The sequence below is a fragment of the Paramormyrops kingsleyae genome, chromosome 1 (assembly GCF_048594095.1).
Source record: "Paramormyrops kingsleyae isolate MSU_618 chromosome 1, PKINGS_0.4, whole genome shotgun sequence".
NCBI classification, from domain to species: Eukaryota; Metazoa; Chordata; class Actinopteri; order Osteoglossiformes; family Mormyridae; genus Paramormyrops; species Paramormyrops kingsleyae.
In genome coordinates, this window is record NC_132797.1 from 423,952 (window position 1) to 447,708 (window position 23,757).

At 45.3% G+C, this 23,757-nt stretch overlaps 1 protein-coding gene and 1 long non-coding RNA gene across 3 annotated transcripts in view; one reads left to right on the forward strand and one right to left on the reverse strand.

The window, feature by feature from the left end:
* LOC111838555 (transcription factor EC-like) overlaps positions 1-19,280 on the forward strand; it is a 30,254-nt gene extending 10,974 nt beyond the window's left edge. The window contains exons 1-8 of one of the 2 annotated variants that reach the window (XM_023801646.2): positions 12,413-12,781; positions 13,179-13,433; positions 13,567-13,668; positions 14,088-14,133; positions 16,281-16,337; positions 17,629-17,704; positions 18,030-18,177; positions 18,394-19,280. In XM_023801646.2, coding sequence (XP_023657414.1) covers positions 12,722-12,781; positions 13,179-13,433; positions 13,567-13,668; positions 14,088-14,133; positions 16,281-16,337; positions 17,629-17,704; positions 18,030-18,177; positions 18,394-18,798 — 1,149 coding nt within the window. In that variant the 5' untranslated portion in view covers positions 12,413-12,721 and the 3' untranslated portion in view covers positions 18,799-19,280. Of the gene's footprint in view, positions 1-12,412; positions 12,782-13,178; positions 13,434-13,566; positions 13,669-14,087; positions 14,134-16,280; positions 16,338-17,628; positions 17,705-18,029; positions 18,178-18,393 lie in introns of those variants that run through there. The other variant, XM_023801644.2, reaches the window with a different exon arrangement.
* Positions 5,699-22,751, reverse strand: LOC140588778 (uncharacterized). The gene is made up of 3 exons (XR_011989979.1): positions 22,338-22,751; positions 6,795-6,969; positions 5,699-6,671 (listed from the first exon to the last, which is right to left on the reverse strand). It is a non-coding gene; the product is annotated as an uncharacterized lncRNA (long non-coding RNA).
* Positions 22,752-23,757: the final 1,006 nt, after the last annotated feature.

The window sequence follows — 23,757 nt, forward strand, 5'->3', positions numbered from 1 at the left end:
CAACCCCTCATCTCATCGTGGGTAGTGATGAAAGCACTGCAGCAATACGTGGGTAATAAAATGAGGAAGGAGAGAAGAATGCTAAATTTCTGAAGCATCTGGCCTGGAACAAGGCGCCTGCCGGCTGTCATCACCAAGGGAATTCCTGAGAATCCTGGGGACCTGGGACCTCCGTGCGGAACAATTAATGCACGTGACATGATGGAATCAGGGCAGATAGGTGAGGGGGTGACTCCTGGCAGGTACTAGTGAGGGGAACATCAAACAGGGGTAGTAATTGGACCTGGTGCCTTAATTCCTCGCACTATTCCGTTTGACCCATTGACTCAAAATAATTGGCCCAAGTTCATTATGCTAGCTGGAGCAGAGTGGTAGTGACTCTCGAATGTCTGTGTGTATGTCAGCTCAATGTCAGCTGCTTGGGAAAGATTGGATGGACTAGACAGGCCTTTACTTCAGTTCTGGATTGTTGCAGGTTTGAGATGGGAATGTTCACAGCTCTCTGAGGACCATGGCAGCCAGGAAGCTTCTGTGACCAGATTGCCTTTGCTGATTTACATTTTTTTCTGAAAGAATATAAAATGAGATCTGAAAATGGAACCCACAACCTACAGCACTGGAAGACAGATGGATGATGGATGGAAACAGGCACTGAACAGCTGCTTTATGCTTGGAACAAATGCTGTGAAGCTCGATGAACCGGTCGACACTACTGAACAATGAAGATCCGTATTCATATTATTTTTACTGGCAGCCCATTCAGGGTGTCTCCCCAACCTGTGCCCTACGCCATCCTGGACAGGCTCCTGCCCCCCTGCTTACCCTGTTCAAGATAAGCAGTAGGAAGATGGATTTATATTATTTTAAAGAATTAATCAACATAACATTGGAGTTTTAAAAATACCCACCCATCCATCCATTCATTAGTTATTATTATTATTTCATGGTTTTATGAGAAATTGTATATGCACCTAATTTGTGGATTCATCTGTTCATCACAACAGAAGAGGCACCAAGAGATGGACATTTACATCTTCTGGACAGGGCAGATCAACCCTGAATCAAAGATAAAGAATGTAGCTTCTATTCTGGTTTTAAACTACCCTCAATCTGTCCAAAAATGTGTAATAATGCATGTTCTATTAACAAACACTGAACCCTTTTCACTGTGCCTTCCTGATGCCCATTTAGATAAAGAACACATTTCACAACACATGCCGCCTGATTACAGATCACCAAATGTACATGTATGAATTCTGGAAGCTGCAGCTGAAGGCTCACACTGAACCCGACGTGTCAACGAACTCAAAAATCAGCCTTCATTTGTGAAATTCTATTTCACCGGCACAGCCTTGGAAAACAGTAATCGGTTTAATGTACTATGGAGCACGTCAAAAAACCTCAATCTAAAGATTTTGAGCATTTTAATGTTTTCTTTCTTCATTTCCCTCTGAAGATTAGTCATGGCGTGTTGAGTGACTAATGCCCCGAAACGACTTTAAGTTGGATGTGAAAGCTGACCTGCTCTTGTGGAGACAGACAGCTATCTTTCTTCACGTGTGCGGATATTCCACTGGATGCCTCAAGGTCACGCTGCTGTTTGTTAGAAAAGGTTCACATCTTACGAATGGCATTGAAATGCACCTCGTAGATAACAAGCAGGTTGATGTTTTTGATCATCGGAGGCCAGGCATCTCCTGGAATGAAGATTTGAATAATTTCATTAAATTTTCAAACCCTCAGCCCTGCAGGTGTGAGGCAGTTGTTGCATGCTGAGCTGTGCCTTCACATTTTCAAATTACAATGTGGAAAAGATACTCTGGATGAAGACAATTAATTAGAAGAAAACCAGGTTTGGCACCTGATCTCACTGAGGTGAAGGAGACGTGAATAGCAGAAAGTCTTTTTTCCCATCAAAGACCTTTTCTCTGGTGCTTTAATTTAAAGTTTTCAGGCTGAATTTCAGCGAGGGATAAATGTTGATGCTCTGTGTACCTGCCAGCATTGTCCACAGTCTCCTGAGAAGGATGCCGGTGATCCATATGTCTCCCTGTCGGTCCCAGAGTGATGCCTTGTTGTCTACTTGTACCAGAGTGCATCTCTAGTCTTCCTCTAGTCTGCCTCTTTCAGGTTGTACTCTGACTAACCTCTGAGGAGATCTGGAGCTCAGGAAGGGCCAATGATGATCACACCTCATGAGTGGTCGGATGCACACAGATGCAAACAGTAGATGACCAGGCAGGAGATACACTTGTTCTCTTCTAGCTTGTATCAACCCCCAAAATCCATCTTCAAACTGCTGACCCAGTACAGGTTCCTAGGGGGAGCCTCACCCTGCCAGCACAGGGCCCAAGACAGCAGGACACCATGGGCATTGCAGACAGGGTCAGTTACCCTGTAGGTGACATAGGCGACTGCCTTGGGCGGCATCTTCTGAGGGGGTGCTGACTTAGCCAGCTGATTTCACTTTGTCTAGGGGGGCTGGTGGTGAAGGTCTCCCTGGATGCCACATGGATGTCAACCAATACAGATTACAGGGCATCATGTCTGATCAAGTAATCCTAAAACACATATATTAATTTTATGGCTGGGCGGAATTCCACAAAGCAAGATTCCCCAGTTACCTGGATAACTTAACCCGAACATGTAAACTGTCCAATAGAAGGACAGGAAAGTGACATTCCTATTGGACAATCTTTACATTTTGCTTTAGTGATTTGGCTAATGAAGAAATCCTGCTTTATGGAATAGCCCCCAAGTTTCATCAAAAGTAGTTGGTTGTCTGCATTGGTAATGAAGGCCACAAGCCAGCAGCCAGCCTCCGAGACATGTGACAGGGGGATAACATGCCAGACACAAAACATGCCAGGCCTTTGTCCACAGGGCGCTAACATGGCAGGCCCCTGTCCACAGGGTAGCGACATGCCAGGCACCTGTCCACAGGGTGCTAACACGCTTAGCCCCTGTCCACAGGGCAAAAACACACCAGGCACTTGTCCACAGGGCGATAACATGCCAAGCCCCAGTCCACAGGGCGATAACACGCCTAGCCCCTGTCCACAGGGCAAAAACACGCCAGGCACCTGTCCACAGGGCGATAACATGCCTAGCCACTGTACACAGGGCAAAAACACGCCAGGCACCTGTCCACAGGGTGATAACACGCCTAGCCCCTGTCCACAGGGCAAAAACACACCAGGCACCTGTCCATAGGGCGATAACATGCCAAGCCCCTGTCCACTCAGCTGCAGCTTCCAACTTGCCCTCAGAAGTTACTAAAGAAGTCTCCGTTTAAGCAGCGTATCCCAATATCTTGCACCACAAACATTACTTTGTCTTTCACCCTGAAACATTTAAACACTGGTTCAAGTAAGGCTAAAACTGATCTAATTTTCTGCTCAGCTCTCATTAAGCAGTTATTGCATTATTTAATTTGCTGCAATCACATTGAGAGAATAATGAACATCTCCCCGGGGAAAGCGTTTGAACAGAGTGGGCAAATTTAGTCCTCAAATGCAATTTGGATGCACTTGGGAAAAAAAAAAGTAAAATACACTTTATTGTGAAGGGCGCTGTTTTACAGGCTGAACCTCCTAAGGTTTGTGCTGCTGTAAGATTAATGACCTCCCTATGACCTAAGTCAAGTCAAGTAAAGTCTTTATTGTCAATTCTGCCATACGGTGGGTGGGATCTCCCACAATACTGACTGCTTTGCGGGGTGGGCGGGAGTAAGAGGGGTGGGTGGGGTCTCCCACAATGCTGATTGCTTTGCGGGGTGGGCGGGCGTAAGAGGGGTGGGTGGGGTCTCCCACAATGCTGACTGCTTTGCGGGGTGGGCGGGCGTAAGAGGGGTGGGTGGGGTCTCCCACAATGCTGATTGCTTTGCGGGGTGGGCGGGCGTAAGAGGGGTGGGTGGGGTCTCCCACAATGCTGATTGCTTTGCGGGGTGGGCGGGCGTAAGAGGGGTGGGTGGGGTCTCCCACAATGCTGACTGCTTTGCGGGGTGGGCGGGCGTAAGAGGGGTGGGTGGGGTCTCCCACAATGCTGACTGCTTTGCGGGGTGGGTGGGCGTAAGAGGGGTGGGTGGGGTCTCCCACAATGCTGACTGCTTTGCGGGGTGGGTGGGCATAAGAGTGGTGGGTGGGGTCTCCCACAATGCTGACTGCTTTGCGGGGTGGGTGGGCATAAGAGTGGTGGGTGGGGTCTCCCACAATGCTGACTGCTTTGCAGGGTGGGATCTCCCACAATGCTGACTGCTTTGCGGGGTGGGCGGGCGTAAGAGGGGTGGGTGGGGTCTCCCACAGTGCTGACTGCTTTGCGGGGTGGGCGGGCGTAAGAGGGGTGGGTGGGGTCTCCCACAATACTGACCGCTTTGCGGGTTGGGCGGGAGTAAGAGGGGTGGGTGGGGTCTCCCACAATGCTGACTGCTTTGCGGGTTGGGCGGGAGTAAGAGGGGTGGGTGGGGTCTCCCACAATGCTGACTGCTTTGCGGGGTGGGCGGGCGTAAGAGGGGTGGGTGGGGTCTCCCACAATGCTGACTGCTTTGCGGGGTGGGCGGGCGTAAGAGGGGTGGGTGGGGTCTCCCACAATGCTGACTGCTTTGCGGGGTGGGCGGACGTAAGAGGGGTGGGTGGGGTCTCCCACAATGCTGACTGCTTTGCGGGGTGGGCGGGCGTAAGAGGGGTGGGTGGGGTCTCCCACAGTGCTGACTGCTTTGCGGGTTGGGCGGGCGTAAGAGGGGTGGGTGGGGTCTCCCACAGTGCTGACTGCTTTGCGGGGTGGGCGGGCGTAAGAGGGGTGGGTGGGGTCTCCCACAATGCTGACTGTGGGTGCAAATGATATTTCCTGTTGCCTTCACGGTGCGCTGCAAGGTTTTTCGATCATTGGTGGTGCAGTGATGCAGTTTGACAGGATACTTTCAGTGGTGCCTCGATAGAAGGATCGATACCAGGGTACCAGCTCTCTTTAACTTGCGGAGGAAGTAGAGGCGTTGTTGGGTTTTCTTTCTCTAGTGATGCAGCGTTCTTTCACTAGGAGAGATCTTCTGTGATGTGCACCCACAAGAATTTGGTGCTGCTCACAGATTCTATGGTAGTATCATTTATGGTCAGCAGGGGTTGTCAGGTGTGCGATCTCCTTAAGTCAAAAATGAACTTCTTTGTTTCATCCATGTTTAAGAGGAGATTGTTGTTGCTGTACCACATGGCCAGCTGGTTCACCTCATTCCTGTAGTTATTCTCACCGTCGTTGTTGATGAGACCCACCACTGCGGTGTCATCCACACACTTGAAGAAGCAGCCGTTCATGGCATTTCCAGCGGCACCACGCACCAGTGAGACAAAGTGTCATTGCTAACAAGATGCTCATATGCAGGCCAACTGTGCCAGTGAAATGTGAAATTATCTGCATTTCGAGATATGTGCATTTTTATCAATATAAACGGCATGAGCTTGGCACCAATCATCACATAAGGAAAAAATTATTAATTAAAAATTGCATATTTATTCTGAATACGTACTTAATCCATAAAATAATTAAGAAGGAGTTAAATAAAATTATATGCAAATAATGAGATTTAGCTTTTCAGCAATTAAATTCTAAAGTGAAGGAGAATCAATGGCTGTGCTAAGCTACTGTTTTTCAGGGTAACGGAGGGACAAACGCAGAGGCCGCCTCGAGTTAAAGAGGTGTTCTTTGTTGCTTCCGTCTCATTTCTCAGCTTCAGGCCTTTTTAGTCCGGTCTGTTTCACAGAGCCCCTCCCCTTGTCGAGGTAGCTCTCTGTGAACACACAGTAATCCTGCATCCGATTATGGTGCGTTCGTTTTTCTCTAGGAACTCGGAAATTCCGAGATAAGTGACATCACGTCCGACAATCTCCTGTTCGAGCTACCATATCTCGGAACAAACATGGCTGCCTCCATGAACACGCTGCTGTGTGTTATTGCTTTATATTTTAGCAGATTTGGAGTGAGTATTTTTTCCGAGAGACAAACAAACAAGAAACAAGAACTAGTCAAACCACATTAAAAGTTTTATAAAATATTTTAGTACATTCATAGCAATGTTCTTTTTTCGAGAGGCAAACAAACTACAAACAAACAAAAGACACTAACAAGTCTGGTAAAAATCTGATATTGCATGCTAGGATATTGTTTACGGTCATGATATGGTATTCTCTAAATCGAACACATGCAATTACATTTTGCATTTACATGTTTGCTCCGAGGTGTGGTAGCTCGAACAGGAGATTGTCGGATGTGATGTCATTCACCTCGGAATTTTCGAGTTCCGAGAGAAAAAGGAACGCACCATCAGCCTGTCCTGTCCATCCGCAATGTATCGCCGTCTATCAGACCTTGAGATTGAAGCTCGTCGAAATGCAACAGTTTCCCCAGGGCTGAGAATACAGTAAATCATCTTTCTTACAAACATGAGGAAAGCTGACAAAGAGGTCCTCGTATACATCACAGCCATCATCTTGACGTACCAATAGCTTTATTTCCCAAGCCCCTTTGGGATGGTTACTTTTAGTATGTTGACACCGAAAGACCCAAGGTGAGGCTCACATTGTAGATTTGTATTCACTTATCTTATCTTATTGCTTCTCTGCTGAGTGCTGAGGGTAATTGCCGAGAGAGAAGTACAGTATAGTGACTTCTTTATGGAAAGTCTATAACAAAATGTAAAAAAAATAAAAATTAAATAATTTTACATTTCAGTGCAAGAAATGCCAGCTCAGGCAAATGAATACCTTTCCGAAACAAACTGACACATTGACCAATCAGATACTAACCTTACAGGGAGCCTAAAGGAAGCAGTATCTCCAGGACTGTGGTGAAAGGTCAGAGAGCTGGCAGACGACCCCCAAACTCTCAGATGACCTCCTGAACGCTGGCTTTGTCCTACCAGCTTGGGAACTTGTAACTGGCTTCAGAGAGAAAAGCGAATCACTCTTAACTGTACGTCTTCTGCAGAGACAGAGATGAAATATCTTATTAGAACACATGTAACGGTTTTTGCAACCCAGCTGGGAGTCAGAGCTGTGATTCCTCCTGCCCGTGCTTCTGCTTGATGGCACTGATCTCCATGGGGACCGTGTTCTACATCTGGACTGACTGCGCGGGGGGGATACACACAGTTCTGGGCTTCTCACGAGTGATTTTAAGATTTGTAGCCACCCTAAAAAAATGAGCCATGGGGAAAGAGTGCAATTAACGAGCATGTAGTAAAGAAGACACAAAACTGCAGAACATTAATTTATAAGTGGGGCTCACAGGGGATTTGGGCTGTAAAGATCTGTAATTAAGTTTCTGTAAAGTCTAGTTACACAGCCATCCTCTATTTAAAACGCTTTATTGGTTTATAGCCTTTCATACACATCTAATAAGTATTTTCATTAGTAGCAGGGGTATGTAGTACAGAGCAGGAGGCCGCAGCTGGCACACAGAAATCGGCTGTAATGTTAAAAGTACAGATAAATCATTTAACTGCCCAGGGTTTCATGTATTCCTTCTTCTGCTGGGTAAACGGCACTCAGATGCTCAGGCTGCATTTGAAGTCCTGATGTAGAGGCAGGCCTATTCTTTCAGGAAGCCATGATTTATACATGCTGCGTGTGGATGAATGGAAGGTGATCTCTCCCTTCGAGGTGAAAACTGGAGTCGGAGAAGATGAGCTGTGCTGGACTCAGAGGCGTAAACATGCTGGACACTGCCTTCGGGGGGGGGGGGGGGGGGGGGTGGGGTTCCTCGTTAGGTCAGACTTTTGCAAGCCTCCATTCATTCGCATTTATTTTGGCAGAAGTACAACAGGAAGAAAAAAAAACCAGGAGAGTTAACCAATATGTGGGATTAAGTTCACAACAAGCTGGATGCTGAGAGCAACTGTACTGATCTGTAAGTGCAGTATGACACCAGTGCAGCAATCTCTGAATCCCATTAATCTTCCTACAATAAAAACACTTGTTAAACTAGTCAGCTTATGATATGGCAGGTTATAATTTTACAAAAGATAGATTTTGGGTTCTTATGCTGATCCCTTTTTGGTCAAGCCCAATAAAGTCATCCAAAGTTTTCCAGCACATTTTAAATTTAATCAGTAAGTGCCTTAGATAACATTCACTGGACATGTAAATAACAATGATGTGTTTGGTGAAGGACAACAAAGGCAATTAGCCTTATTTTGCAGGATCGATGGCTCAATGGCAGAACATTTGCCACTTGTGTTATGGGGTACATTTTTCCCTGCAGTGCCCCCCAGCCAACTGACCTTCTGCATGCCCAGCCGCAGCTGTCTCTTAGTCTGCTGACCTCAACCTCTTCTGCTTCCTGCCTTCTCGCGCTGCTAACACTGCTTCCTGCCTTCTCACACTCCTCAGACTGCTTCCTGTCTTCTCATGCTGTTCACACTGTTTCCTATCTTCTCATGCTGCTCACACTGCTTCCTGCCTTCTCATCCGCCTTACACTGCTTCCTGCCCTCTCGTGCTCCTCACACTGTTTCCTGCCATCTCATTCTGCTCACACTGCTTTCTGCCTTCTCATCCGCCTTACACTGCTTCCTGCCCTCTCGTGCTCCTCACACTGTTTCCTGCCATCTCATTCTGCTCACACTGCTTTCTGCCTTCTCATCCGCCTTACACTGCTTCCTGCCCTCTCGTGCTCCTCACACTGGTTCCTGCCATCTCATGCTGCTCACACTGCTTTCTGCCTTCTCATCCGCCTTACACTGCTTCCTGCCTTCTCATCCGCCTTACACTGCTTCCTGCCCTCTCGTGCTCCTCACACTGCTTCCTGCCTTCTCATGCTTCTCACACTGCTTCCTGCCTTCTCGTGCTGCTCACACTGCTCTGCATTCTCGTGTTGCTCACACTGCTCTGCATTCTCGTGCTGCTCACACTGCTCTGCATTCTCGTGTTGCTCACACTGCTCTGCATTCTCGTGTTGCTCAAACTGCTCTGCATTGTCGTGCTACTCACACTGCTCTGCATTCTCATGCTGCTCACACTGCTCGGCATTCTCATGCTGCTCACACTGCTTCCTGGCTTCTCATGCTCCCCACACTGCTCTGCATTCTCGTGCTGTTCACACTGCTCTGCATTCTCATGCTGCTCACACTGCTCTGCATTCTCGTGCTCCCCACACTGCTTCTTGCTTTCTCATGCTCCCCACTCTGCTTTGCATTCTCGTGCTGCTCATACTGCTCTGCATTCTCGTGCTGCTCACACTGCTTCCTGTCTTCTCGTGCTCCCCACTCTGCTTTGCATTCTTGTTCTGTTCACACTACTCTGCATTCTCGTGCTGCTCACACTGCTTCCTGGCATCTCATGCTGCTCACACTGCTTCCTGTCTTCTCGTGCTCCCCACACTGCTGCCTGCTTTCTCACGCTCTCCACACTGCTTCCTGATTTCATCCCACCTGTCAGCTAACAGGAAGTTCCCTGTTGTTCCACCTGGGACAGTAACAGGTGTAGGACGGTGTGTCTCCGCTAACAGTGACACTGTTCAGGTGTCCTATGTGTGTGTGGAAGGTATTTGGGGCAGCTAATTGATGATGGACACTTATTATTGTTATTATTATTATTAATAATAATTGATGCCCACATCTCATGGCTGAGTGCTGTCTGTTAACGGCTATTCTGAAATCTTGAATCTTGGGTTAACTTAGTGCAGAAACAGGCACGTAACCACCTAGGATTAATAACAGGTTTAAAGGTATAACCCCTGTCCCATGAAATTATTTTATGGATTAAGTACGTAGCCAAGCAGTAAACTTATGATTTTGAATCCCCTCCGAAATCTACACAGGGGGACTGATCTGCAAAATATACCAGTCGGTAAAGTCTGCCGAGATGACATATCGGCAGGGCTGCCAAAACCCAGGCAAAAGCCCTAGGCCTGGCCAGTGAATTTCATGATAGCTGGAGGGAAGTGTGAGTGTGCTTGCGTGTGTGTGTTTGTGTGCGTGTATTCACACACCGAGCAGCAGTTAGGCAGCTGTAGGGCCTGGTTTCTCGTCCTCTGCATGGCATCGCCTCACACTGCTGGAACACGCCAGTCCTTCCTTCCCCTCTGAAACAATGGCAGCACCGCTGCTCTCATCAGGTCCGCCAGCGGCAGTGACAGAAGCATGTGTGTAGCGCAGAAGCTGTGCGCAAGCTCGCCTCTACCCGTACGGGCCGATCTGGCCGCATGTCATCTACCATCACCTCTCAGGGAAAAGATGGGCTGATTCATGGACACAGGGGGATGGTCTCTGACATTCTAAAACCATTATCTAAACCGTTTCACAACTTCATTTTTTGAAGTGAAACTCAAGCTTTTGTAATAATGAAACAGTTGAGCAATCATTATTTGAGAACTTCTTACATCCAGCAGTTCCCTAAGGGCTTTGGAACATTGTATCCAGATGACTTGTTTTAAAAATTAACTGCCGTTTTGAATACATTCTTCACTGTAAGTAATGAAAATGCTATTTTATCTTTTGTTTCAATATTTATCCAAAAATTTATCAGATGGCATGATGGTATTGACACAGACAAATGATATTCAGGCTTAGATTCTTGAACTATGTTATTTATACATTTAAGATATTCATATAGTAGCAGGTTTATGTTTAAAGATTAAGAGGATTATGGGGTTTGATTGGTATCTCTGTTACACTGTTGCTGAGCCTAACCCATCCACATGGTGTTACAAGCCGTGCTGCAATTCGTTCTGAACACGAGGCTCGCACTTTCCATATTTGGATGCTTAGATGCTACTCTGTAAGCACTAGGATAGTTTCATGTAACTTGCAGCTGGTCTGTTTTCTTCGTCACTTTCTCTGTAAGAAAAAGCCCAGTTATCACTGGCAGAAGATCAATCCCTAGAGGCGAGACAGTCTGAATGCATTCCTTTGTGCTAATGATGTAACATGATTCCCAAATGAGAATAATCACACAGAAATGCCTACCATGCAATTCCATGCTAGTTTATTTAAAGAAGAAACAATCAAAATGGTTCTGTATATCACATTCATCAGATGTTTTTAGATTCGCATTCTGTTTGCAAATAAAAACAAGTCTTTCTCTACATTGTATTATTCACTGGGGAACAATTACTGGAATTTAATTAGAGTTCTTAAGACATCTATCTATATACAAGATTTGCACTTTTTGGACACAAAACTGGTTCAGTTAATTTTTTTGGCCAATTCCTGGACACAGTGTGTCATAATACCATGCTGGCCGTTAGATGGATGTCATGGCTGAAGTTTCCTCGCCAATTTGAATTGTACTGCAGGGCATCCCATACTGGTTACTCACATCTAAAACAAGCATCATTTGGTTATATTTACAATTATAAAATGGTGCTGTTTATAAACATAATATAAACAGAGTGCCGTTTGACTGCTTTGAGCAAAATTTCTTAATGTCGAATGTCAAGATGGATATTTTTCCACAATGTCAGTGACCTAAGCGCAGGCTGTGTAACAGGGTTAGTGCGCTGATATGGGGGGGGGGGGGGGTGGTGGTGAGGCCTGCATTTTGGGAGGGGTGTCTACATGGGAGGCTCTGGGGGTCTAGATGTTTGGTGACCTGGAGGAGCAGGTAAGCTGCACTGGAGTCACTGGAGGGAGGGGGAGGGGTGGGTTTTAGGGCCGTGGATGGCGTGTCCTGAAGGGGCTTCAGTCAGTCCATACAAGAATGTGGGAGAGGATTAGGGAATTTTATACATTTTATTTAATATTGGAAATTTTATTTTATATTGTGTTTGTATATCTTATTTTTCAATTCCTGCCTCTCCATTGTAATGGCATCAATATAATGTTTTTTTTCATAATATAATAACAAAGGTTTTTACAATAAGGAATAAATTATATAAATCACATGGATTTTGAACAACATGAGCAATTTTGACAGTAACATTAATTTTAAAAACAATAATGACAAGAATCCTGTTGGGTGGAACACAGATGGGTAATGTAATTGGAATCGTACAGCAATCGTGCTTTCGGCGTAGGTCAGGAATGTGATAAGTTTCATTACCTCCCTTCATTCTTTTACACTGGCCTCACATTTTAGAGACAAAACTGTCTTTGAACAAATTCTGAAGATTTTGCTTGGAAAAGTCTACACATAACAGAATAAATGAGATGACTGCAACTACTTTGTGTTTTATTATACAGTACATAAAAACCAGAAAACTGGAGACACAATTAAGAAATCAGATGTCAAAACAAGACAATGCCGTGTCTTCATATATCTATAGATAATCTGAATGTATAGGATGAGCTAAAATTGGATTACAGCGGTGATGGTGTCAGTTATTCTTTGGCAGTAGATGAGACAATGACCTACAGAGGAGGCATAAACGGTAGTGCAGCTATTTAAAGACCACTGAGAACAAGCAGCATTTGTGTTGACTCCCTGAAGGAATGAACATCAAAAATTCACATGTGTGATTGGCCATTCCCGCAAACAGAACAGGGCGTTCTCACTGAATTAGTGACAGAGCGTGTGCCGATATCCTACAGTGACCAGACCAGCCTGCCAGGTTTCTCTGTGGCCTTATTGTCTTTCTGTGCCATAAAAAGCCCGGCTTCAGCAAATTGGATTGTTTAGCTTGCCCAGTTGGTTTATAAGTTCCAGCAGAAGCGCCTCATTGGTAGTCTTCTGAGCTCTGCATTGGATCCTACCCAAGTTCCCCCATTAGTCGGACTAAAGACGCTCGCCTGGACAATGCCACACTTGGCCGACTGTAGCTACTATGACATGCGGGATGGAGGCAGAGTGTTAAATGTAAGAGCAAATTTCTTGTGAATCAGTTTCATTGCATCTCTGCTTGCCTGTGTTTTTCTATTCTATATGCACCTGTGGCTTCGTCTACATAATACTGGAATGTAATTTTTGCTCTGTTGGGCAGGTGATTCTTAGTTTATGGTCCATGGTTCTTACATAATGCGGACGAAAGTCTTGGTCTTACCACAGTAGCCTTGAGCCATTAATTTCTGAACATTCTATTTGGTATTTTGTTCACACAATGTGTTTGTTGTATCTTTTGGTAACTTTCCGGCACTATTCTGGGACATTATATTGTATGTGACATATAGTGTAGACTTTTGTGAATAGTCTTTGGGCAATGGATTTATATTCCAGCTTATGACTGAAATGAGCAAACGCTCTGTTTCTGCCGCAGGTCCAGGGACACCTGGAGAGCCCCAAGTACAGCCTGCAGCCCTCGCAGGCCCAGCAGCTGAAGCAGTACCTGGCCCTGGGCTCCAAGCTTGCTGGCTGTGGCCCTCTGGAGCCTGTCTCACACTCCCACCAGGGGCAACTCCCGGTACCCATACCCATCATCCACAGCGGTCACCCGGCACTCCCCAGCACTGGAAGCCCCCCGGACAGCCCTGCTACTCTAATGCCCATCGCCTGCAGTGCCAAAGACAGTGAGGTGAGCGAAGTCAGTGAGGGCTGCGGCAGGGGATCAGTCGGCTGCATTCCTCTCCTTTCGTCAGTCTTACTATAAAGACGATGCAAAAGCCCGATCCTGAAATGCACAAGTACACTAATAATTTTCCTTTTAGTTCCCGATGGATGAAGTCATTGACGACTTAATTAGCCTGGAATCCACTTTCAGTAATGAGGGTTTGGGATGTATGGATACTCACCTCACAATGCAAAACAATGTAAGTATCATTTCAGACACACAGGCTCACATTTTACACACATTTTAACCTGGTACCCTGAATAATCTGAAAACACTGTATCCATGGTTGAATGATGCAAAAAGCAAGAGTGACTGAAGTTATATTTTATTCCCTGAGAGGTGATCCTTCCCGTTTTGCATTCTCATAACCTGGCAAAATTTTAATTAAGTTCTAAGCGATACTGACAAGCCTTATGAAAACCTTTATCATCTCGATAAGGCTTCTTGAAAGTATCTTGACAAATTCCCTTCCACCAGATAAGTAAAATAAGCTTTAAAAAACTCAGATATTGCAGTGCTGGAGGATATAAAGTGGAGGCAGCCCCTGGCCCTCTCGTAGCCTCCTCACCCCCTGCTGTGACACGTGCCCTTCTGTCTGTCTCCCTATTTCCCATTCAGGGATCCCACAGCAACAGCATGATGGACGTGTATGGCACTGAGCAAGGTATGACCGCCCCTTGTGGTGGCATGACACCTGCAGCATGTAGGGCAAAGCGCCCAATAAAAAGCCAATTCACAGGTACGGCGAGCGGCACATGTGCTATACTCCTTAGAGAGGGAGGGAGATGAGGGCCAGTCCGCAGGGCATTCTGGGTATGTAAGTTAATGTTGTATCCTTTGAACAACACAACTGTCCCCTGAGGGAATAAAGGTAGCAATCAAACCAAAGGTAATTACAGAGACCAGTGCATGCACCCTGTATTTATGTGAACTGATGAAAGTTTCACTCATTTCTCAATTTATGGGTGTGCGATTGTTATTTACACACACACACACGCGCATATATATATATATATATATATATATATATACACACACACACACACACACACACACACACACACACACACACAGTACTGTGCAAAAGTCTTAGGCAGGCAAAGAAAATGATGTTTAGATTATCCTCGTGTTGCTGTAAAACTATGATATCATGCCTGTCAAAGTGTGTCAGCTTAGCCGCTTCAGAACCTCTGCTAAAATCACCCCAGTATTTGCAGTGACCGTCCAGTGCAGCCATGTATTTTTTGACTTGGCCACTAGCACCTCATACAGCTAGTCAATCTGTCACTGACTTTTTAAAACAATTAATTTAATTAATTGAGCTGTTGGTGAAATGTAACAAAATCATGGAATGGCTGGGGTGCCCCTGAGGAGAGGTTTGGGAACTGAAGCGGTGTTCATCTAGCCATCCAACTAGATATCAGTAACTTTTTAGAAAACAGAAGATATTATTACTAGTTTTTAATTTGCACATGTTCTAATGTTAAATTGTGTTTTTTGTTCTAAGCCAAAGTACACTTGCTACCCAGCTTTAAACATTTCTTTGGACTGCCTAAGACTTTGGCACAGTACTGTGTGTGTGTATATATATATATATATATATATATATACACAAATACACACACACTCGTACATTTCTTCTGAAGGTCACTTGATGTTGCCCTATGATTCATGAGAAACTGCTGTCTTAGAAATTTTGAATGTGGAAGCAGCCTGCTGCTCAGCGCAGCTTCTGTCAGCAGAACCACGATTAAATCAGGATTTAAAAATACAGATTGGTTTAAAAATATAGAATGGTCTATATAGAAATATAAAATATAGAATTTTTCCCACAGCTGTATATGTATATTTTAGGCACTGTGAGAAATACAAAGGAGGATTATGGGTCCAAACATGGCTGAGTCTTGTCACTTAGTGTGTAGCACTGTGGTTTTAGTTTTGTTACACTTGTAACCTTGGAGACCTGGAACAGCTCAGCCTGGCAGGTTTGCCAACAAAGCATACTCTAAGTTTTTATGAATGTCATGCATCAGGGAAACCCAATTGACTTAGGAAATGGGAGAGATGCCCGTGCATCCCTTCTCTATGGCAGGGATATAACTGAATTACTGTCTTCCCCCTACAAGTGTGCGGCTGCACAACGGGTCATTACACAGAGCTTAAGTGACCTTATTAAATCACCCGAATGAACTGAGAAATCCAATCAAGAGTCCCGATTATTTAATTGGAAAGAATTTGAATTTGAATGCTTGAGATACTTTTTTTGCAATGCTCGCTGGTGCATCAGCAAATAAGGAGACTGAGTTAATTGTGGGGAAGAACAGTTTTAGTTTCAGCAGAGGTCATTGGCCGTGTGGGTGCAGAAGGCAGAGAGACCCAGAAATCGGCAGAGGTCATTGGCCGTGTGGGTGCAGAAGGCAGAGAGACCCAGAAATCGGCAGAGGTCATTGGCTGTGTGGGTGCAGAAGGCAGAGAGACCCAGAAATCGGCAGAGGTCATTGGCTGTGTGGGTGCAGAAGGCAGAGAGACCCAGAAATCGGCAGAGGTCATTGGCTGTGTGGGTCTGAAGGCAGAGAGACCCAGAAATCGGCAGAGGTCATTGGCCGTGTGGGTGCAGAAGGCAGAGAGACCCAGAAATCGGCAGAGGTCATTGGCTGTGTGGGTGCAGAAGGCAGAGAGACCCAGAAATCAGGTTAAACCATTAACACACCTGATGGAAAAGTCTCAAGCAATATGTGAATGGCTTTGTTGTTTCTATTGGCTTTTAAAGCTCAATATTCATATCCACCTCTCTTGTTCTTTGTTTTTCAGAACATGACACAAGAGTTTTGGCCAAAGAAAGACAAAAGAAGGACAACCATAACTTAAGTAAGAAGCATTTAGGATTTCCATCAATGCTCATTTAGAAATCCATCACCACTGACTGCTGCACGTAGTATATGTCTATGACTGCACCAGCTACATCCCACTGAATCCATAAGGCTATCAGAACCTGACTGATACGAGGCAAATTAGTGCAGGCAAATATGTTTCTGGCACAAGCCTGAATTCAAAACTTAACACAGGACAAGCCCACGCTCCATACTCACTTTTTGGCTTTTCATTGAACTTGTCACCCAGCCCTTACGAAATGCAGAAGAAGATTGTGAAGCTTCCCAGGCACTGAGACATTAATCTGTCTCGGTGGCTGGTGGGGGTGAACATGCAGAGAGCGCTCGTGAGTCAGGAACAGCCGGGGGTGACAGCAATCTGCTTGAAAGCACTAAATTTACATGGGGGTGTGATGCAGGGAGACCCCCCTGAAGGGTTTTGGGATGTTACCTTGGGGGATGGTGACTGGATTTACTCTTTAGTTTGATTAAACTAACTACCCAACAATCACGAGCAGGTAGCAGAGTAGTTAATGAACAGGAAGTGCCTTAAAGCTTAAGGTTTCTTAGGAGTGGGTTTCAGGGAAATCCTTGAACAGCTAATGTATCAGTTGTATATGGTTAGTTATAAATGGAGTAATCCATGAGCCGGCTTCAGTGCAGACAGTCACTATGGTTGGACATACTGGCTGCCAAGCCTGCTCATCCTTACAGGCACTCGGCCGGACACACGGGGTGATGTAATGACTGTCCTCACCCTTACAGGCACTCGGCCGGACACACGGGGTGATGTACTGACTGTCCTCACCCTTACAGGCACTCGGCCAGACACACGGGGTGATGTACTGACTGTCCTCACCCTTACAGGCACTCGGCCGGACACACGGGGTGATGTAATGACTGTCCTCACCCTTACAGGCACTCGGCCGGACACACGGGGTGATGTAATGACTGTCCTCACCCTTACAGGCACTCGGCCGGACACACGGGGTGATGTAATGACTGTCCTCACCCTTACAGGCACTCGGCCGGACACACGGGGTGATGTAATGACTGTCCTCACCCTTACAGGCACTCGGCCGGACACACGGAGTGATGTAATGACTGTCCTCACCCTTACAGGCACTCGGCCGGACACACGGGGTGATGTAATGACTGTCCTCACCCTTACAGGCACTCGGCCGGACACACGGGGTGATGTAATGACTAAAGCCTTTCACTCAGTGCAGGACAGGTGGCAATATGTCAGTACGGACCTCCTCAAGTAACACATATTCTCTCTTCTCTAGTTGAAAGGAGAAGAAGGTACAACATCAACTACAGGATCAAGGAGCTTGGGACACTGATACCGAAGTCGAATGACCCGTGAGTGTCATGCTTATGTTTTCCTTTCCTAGCTAAAAATATTTGTCAGGAATTCTCCGGATCTAGCCTATCATCTGGTATCCTGCTCAATACTGCATGCTGGCTGGTAATCCAATCTAACAATAATGTTTACCATGGCATTCCTGGGAACCGTTTTAATGCTAATATCTTCCAGGAGAATTCCCATTCAGGGACAGCTGAATGATGCCATTCTCACTGGTCTTTCCAATGGCTACATGTACATATTCCGCTGACTCATTAAGGTTAAGGTCTGCAAGTTTACTGGCTCTTTGTGAAACGCTTCTATGTCTGTTTTTCCACACAGCGACATGCGTTGGAACAAGGGCACCATACTCAAGGCCTCGGTGGAGTACATCAAGTGGCTGCAGAAGGAGCAGCAGCACGGGCGCGAGTTGGAGGGGCGGCAGAGGAGACTGGAACAGGCCAATCGGAGGCTGCTGCTCAGGATCCAGGTTTGTAGAAACAAACTCTACTGCCCCCTGTGGCTACTACAGAGTACTGCATGGCTAATTTTCATTTTGTTTCATATATGTAATAAAATGTAGTAGTATAATCACCCTATTAACATGAACAAAGCCAAAAACTGAAGTGGTAGTTAAATGGTGGTTCTGTCTAGCTGGGTACAGCTTCCTCATCCCCTAACCTCCTGTGCTTGTTGCTGAATGTAGGAGCTGGAGATCCAGGCTCGAGCACATGGCCTCCCCAGCATGGCCCCTTCCCTGGGTTCCACTGAGTCACCCTCTCACCTCCTCAAGCTTCAGCAGATGCCTCATGCACAGCAGGCTGTGTACCAAGAGGACCTGAGTGGGGACTACGCAGAGAGCCCCATCGCCCCCCCCACGGGCCACACGGAGCACGGCGGCACAGTCGTCGCCTTTTCGGATCCCCTGTCTCACTTCACAGACTTCTTTAATGGAACTCTTAAAGAGGAGAGTCGACTGGACCACATCCTGCCAGGAGGCTCACTGTCGCCCTTTGACGCTGACCCGCTCCTCTCAGCCACATCGCCCCCTGCCTCCAAGGGGAGTAGCCGCAGGAGCAGCTTCAGCACAGATGATGGCGACGACCTCTGACCCCCCGCCACCAAGCGGCACTCGGCCAGTCCTGAAAATGACTCTTTTTGATGTTTCTTCGTTATCCCCATCCACCACAAGGGGGCCTTCTACCATGAACAACAAGCAGCAAACTTACTAAAAGGGAGGGGCACTATCGCACTCAAATGCCGCGGCAGTGTTTTTAAATTAACCATTGCTTAATTGGTCAGCACTATTTCAGTGATAAATAGCGTCGTAAGAAGCACTCAAACTGCAAACAGGAGCTAAACTGTCTCGCCGAGTCAGTGATGCTAATTCCAGGTTATGCAGGTTATGAAGGCTGAAATCATACACACTTTCGCGTGTTGAATATGACTTTTCATCTTTTGTTCATTGTTTGTTACGATCATTTGATTGTCTTCTATAGATTGTAATTATCAAGCTTTTATACTGTATGCAACATTACAATTATTTTTTTTATGTGTTGGGTGGGGAAAATAAACAAAATAACATCCCATCAACTTTGATAAAGGAAATTCATCTGTTTCATGGTGGCATCAGACTGGTACTAAAATGTCTAGTAGAAATGAAAATATTTATCTGAACAATTAGAGAATTTAAGAGTTATAAAAGCAAACTGAAAATGAAAGCCTTCTAGCACTGTCGTGGAAAACAAGTGTGGGTCCCAAAACCAACAGAAGTAGTTTTTCCCACAGAAAATAAACCACATTATCGCTACATATTGCTTTATATTAAGGCCACACTGTTGTCCAGCATTCAGCATTTTTCCTTTTACGCCCCTGTAGCTATGCAGGTGTTGCACTAGCTGTGCTCGGTGATTCGATCCAAAGACCCTCGCCGCAAATGAATGGAGCAGACTGGTTGTGCGTCTGGGTCCCACTCGCCCCCTCCCAGTCTGTCCCAGCATGTCCATTATGCATCACTGCACCTGACCGGGAAGCTGTGGCCTGGATGCACAATGTGTGTCATTGAAGGTTGTTACTGTTAGTGAAACGTGTGAAGAAATGATGGCAAAAAGGGGCAGTCGCTGGAAAGTCGTCCAGGCCAGACCCCCAAAGCCAAGACTCCAGGCAGAATATATGCTACATTTCAAAAGTTACACTCGCCTCCGGTTTTGCTAGAGATGCCTCAGCTAATCCATTTTACCACCCGTAACAATTGTTGATTGAGAGCATCTATCATCCAAACACACCGTACAGCCTCAGCTGCAATAAAGGGTTTCATCATCATCATCATCATCATCATAATCAAAAAGGACCTATCCTTCAAATGTGGCTAGGCAACCATCCAAATCGTTCCTTGATTTAATCATTTGTTGCCCGGTTCTTGTTCCTATCAAAGAACAGAGCATGCAGATGAACCTCGAGCCTCAAAAACACAACAAACACAGCCACTAGAGTGCATCTCCATTACCACAAGTCTGACTCAGCAGCGTGTTTCTACAGCCTCCGTGATGTGCGCCGCACCCAGCCGGCCAGGCCCCATGCCAGTAACCCCAGCATTAACAGTGGGGCGAAACACCATTAGAAACATCTGTGCTAAGCTGGGCTACACGCTATAAAGTGAATGTGATTTCCAGAGCGCCACTGTAAGACCCAGACTATGCCCAGCAGGACTTCAAATAAAGCAGCCCCAATTAACCAAGTAAGTTCCCACAGAAAGCGCTCCAGACGGAAAACGTTTCAGCAAACTTTGTTTTGTTCCACGACAAAGACGTTTAATATAGTGGAGAGTTTCTGAGAAATCCAGTCACAGCCGACGGTTATATGAGAGAAGGAAAAAAGGGAGGTAACAGCGCTGAGATGCAGGGATGATATGTGTGTGTGAGCCGGCCAGGCGCGCGGACGGGGCCAGGCGCGCGGACGGGGCCAGGCGCGCGGACGGGGCCAGGCGCGCGGACAGGATGCAGGCGCGCGGACAGGATGCAGGCGTGCATAAGGACGGCTTACGGACAGCGGAATAATATAACTGGACTTTCAGATCTCAAACCACCCGCTCACTTTTCATTAAACTCCTTTTCCCATTTGTCCATTATGGGAAAAAAGCAATGCTGAATGATTTCTGAATGTGTGTTGGGAGAGTGAATGTATACAGTGTGCATGTAAAAGCTGGTGTGTTTGTATATATTCGCTCTTGTGCTCAAGGGTCTGCGTCACGAAGCAAGATTTGCTGGTTAGCTAGATAACTTATCGGAAGTAAGGTACCAAAGTTTAACTGGACTTTATTCAATTACATTTACCCCAGACTACCTTTAAAAACTGAAAAAAGTGACTACCTGGTCAGTTGTAGTTAGTTGCAGTTGTAGTTAGTTGCAGCACAAGGCAGAACTGGGGATTTTGCAGCCTTGGACTAACAGTGTGAGGCTGCCTCTGTGCCTCTGAGGAGATGCTGGCTCCCCTGTTTCAGCTTGTACTCTGGTCTTCCAGGGAAGGACACTGGTTAGGGGTTTGCCATAAGGCTGTGTTTTGGAGGCTGAGCTTTAGCTGTGCACGTTTTGCTCTTATCACAGGCTTCATTGAGTCACTTTCTTAACATGCTTCGGGCTGATTTAATGACAAGAGTCAAAAGGCAGTGATTTCATCATTTCCCTGCCTAATTTCACATTTAGGACATTCTGCTCATTCAGTTTCTGGAAAACTTTTACTTTAGCTTGCCAAATGTCAGAGTATATGACATGAGTATTTACAAGGTTGAGTAAACTGAACTTAAATAAAAAAAGTAACAATGTCAGAAACAAACTGGTACACATAGCATTAGGTCTATATGATCTGTGTTCATATTTGTACTTGAAATACAGTACCAAATTCTTTTTCACACGCTGAGATCGCTTTTAACCACTAGAGGTCAGTGTTGGCATAGATTTCAGGAATTCTCTTACCTAGCGAAACGATGACGTGGAAGTCGAGCAAATACAAAAAAGAACAATCTACGAGAGTGATGTTGATCATAATAAATCAGTACAACTGCCTCTAACCTAAGAAAAAAGCAGTAAGAATGTCAGAAAAAAATTGGTACGAATTTTCCAAAGTATTAACAATAAAAATTTTAAGTTACATTTATTTAAATAGCTGACATTTCTGGGCAATGTACAACTCGCAGATATACATATATGCAGCTCTTCGACATGCGATTCACATTTTGTCCTCGATGGTGATACATTTCTAGAGTGACACGTCTCAAATTAATTTTAGGCACTACAATCAAAATTAAATGTATTGTTACTACCTGCTCCCGTTCATAGTAATTAGAAAGCTGTGAAAATTGGGTGCAGTAGGCCTGTCTTCACATGATATATGTTTAGGCACGTATGAAATCTTAGAAATGCATTACTAGATACTATACATTATTAGAAACCATCAACCAGAATGGGCATTAATAATAATCTTCTATTTTTACTTTACTGCAGACTAAGCTTCAGCCTCTATAAGTACAATTTTTGTTATTAAGCATTTTATATTTTACCAGCCAGCTTTGGGAAATCCCAGCAACTAATGAAAGCAGCAAATCTCCACTAATAGAATGAAGATACATAAACAAAGTCACTGACGGGAGCTTACCTGTGGTCTTCAATCGGCAGGCCGCTCCGTGAATCGCACCCCAGCTGTGATCAGGAGTTGAAAGCGCTCTAATGCTTCTCATTACAACAGCGCAGTGAAATCGTGTTATGCGGTGTATTTAGTGTCAGGACCGAAGTGTTTACAAATAAAACATTATCAAGGATTTACTAGGCACTGCTCTGCCGGGCGTTCGTATGACGGTAATAATGCTCGTTAACACCGGCGAGAAAAAACAAGACGCGTTTCTTTTCCCATTACAGGATCTTTAAGTACGAGCCGCCAAGTTTAAAACCGTGCGTGCAAATGTGTGTAATCTGCTTCGCGGCACATGAATTATGATGGATATTCCTTTGCTAGAGGCGTTATTGAGGCCTTCATGGTAATCAGTCTTTCCTTGTTAGTAAATAACGCGGGTGTTCGGCACATAGGAAAATAAAACAGGGTGGACACCCACCGCATTAGCCTTAATATCTCTGTTCTTAATAAAATTCATAGCACTTTTGCACCCCTATTTCCTCTGCTCCACCCGTGCGTACGACATCTAACGTGGAACAATGGAGCCCCATCGAACTGCAGCCAGTTTGGATGCAATCATGATATGGTAAATAAATAAGATTACTCTCTGTGTGTGTTTATATATCTCCACATAGTTACACTTTATTTTCGTGTTCTTAATTTCTTTAAAGTATTTTGGTGTCTGTTCAACACAAAAAGAAAGATCCAAAGTGGCCTACCAATTAAAAAACAAAATAATTCATATTTGCTGATTTCTGATTTTTACGTACATTTTCAACATTTTGTGTGACTGCCTTTCATTCACACCCACATCTTTAAATTCGGTAAAGGTCTTGAGAGGGAGATGCCCTGCGTATCTCCTACCCCTGAGGATAATTTTCTTCCATGTCACTTAACTGCTTGTCTGGATCCAATCATCTGTGCAATTAGAACAAGTGTGCTTAGGCCATACGATCTCCAAAAAAGTAAAGTTTAGGGCAAAAGGAAAATTGGATCTCCAGCGTTTCAGAAATGCAATCATGAACCCTCAATCAGCACTCGCCAATTCTGGGGCAGTACCTGTGGGCATTTTCCAAGCTTTCCTCCCCATCTTGACACCTCCAGCATTCTGATTAATCTCTTTGAAGGGTGTATTTAACCTACAAGGGGTCCAATAAAAAGCGAGAAAATCTCCTGTCATCTGAGTCTGCATGAACCGGAATTTAAGATCACTTGATGTTATTTTTAAATAGCGGTGAATTCCACCACGATCTGCATCATCCACAGACAACACTAAACATCACTTTAAATTCGTAATAATAATATGCAATAAATGAAATACATTTTCAATCTGAAACATTCCACATAGAGGGGAAAGGACTTGCACATATTTTTGGATTTTTCTAAATAACAGACACCAAAGGGG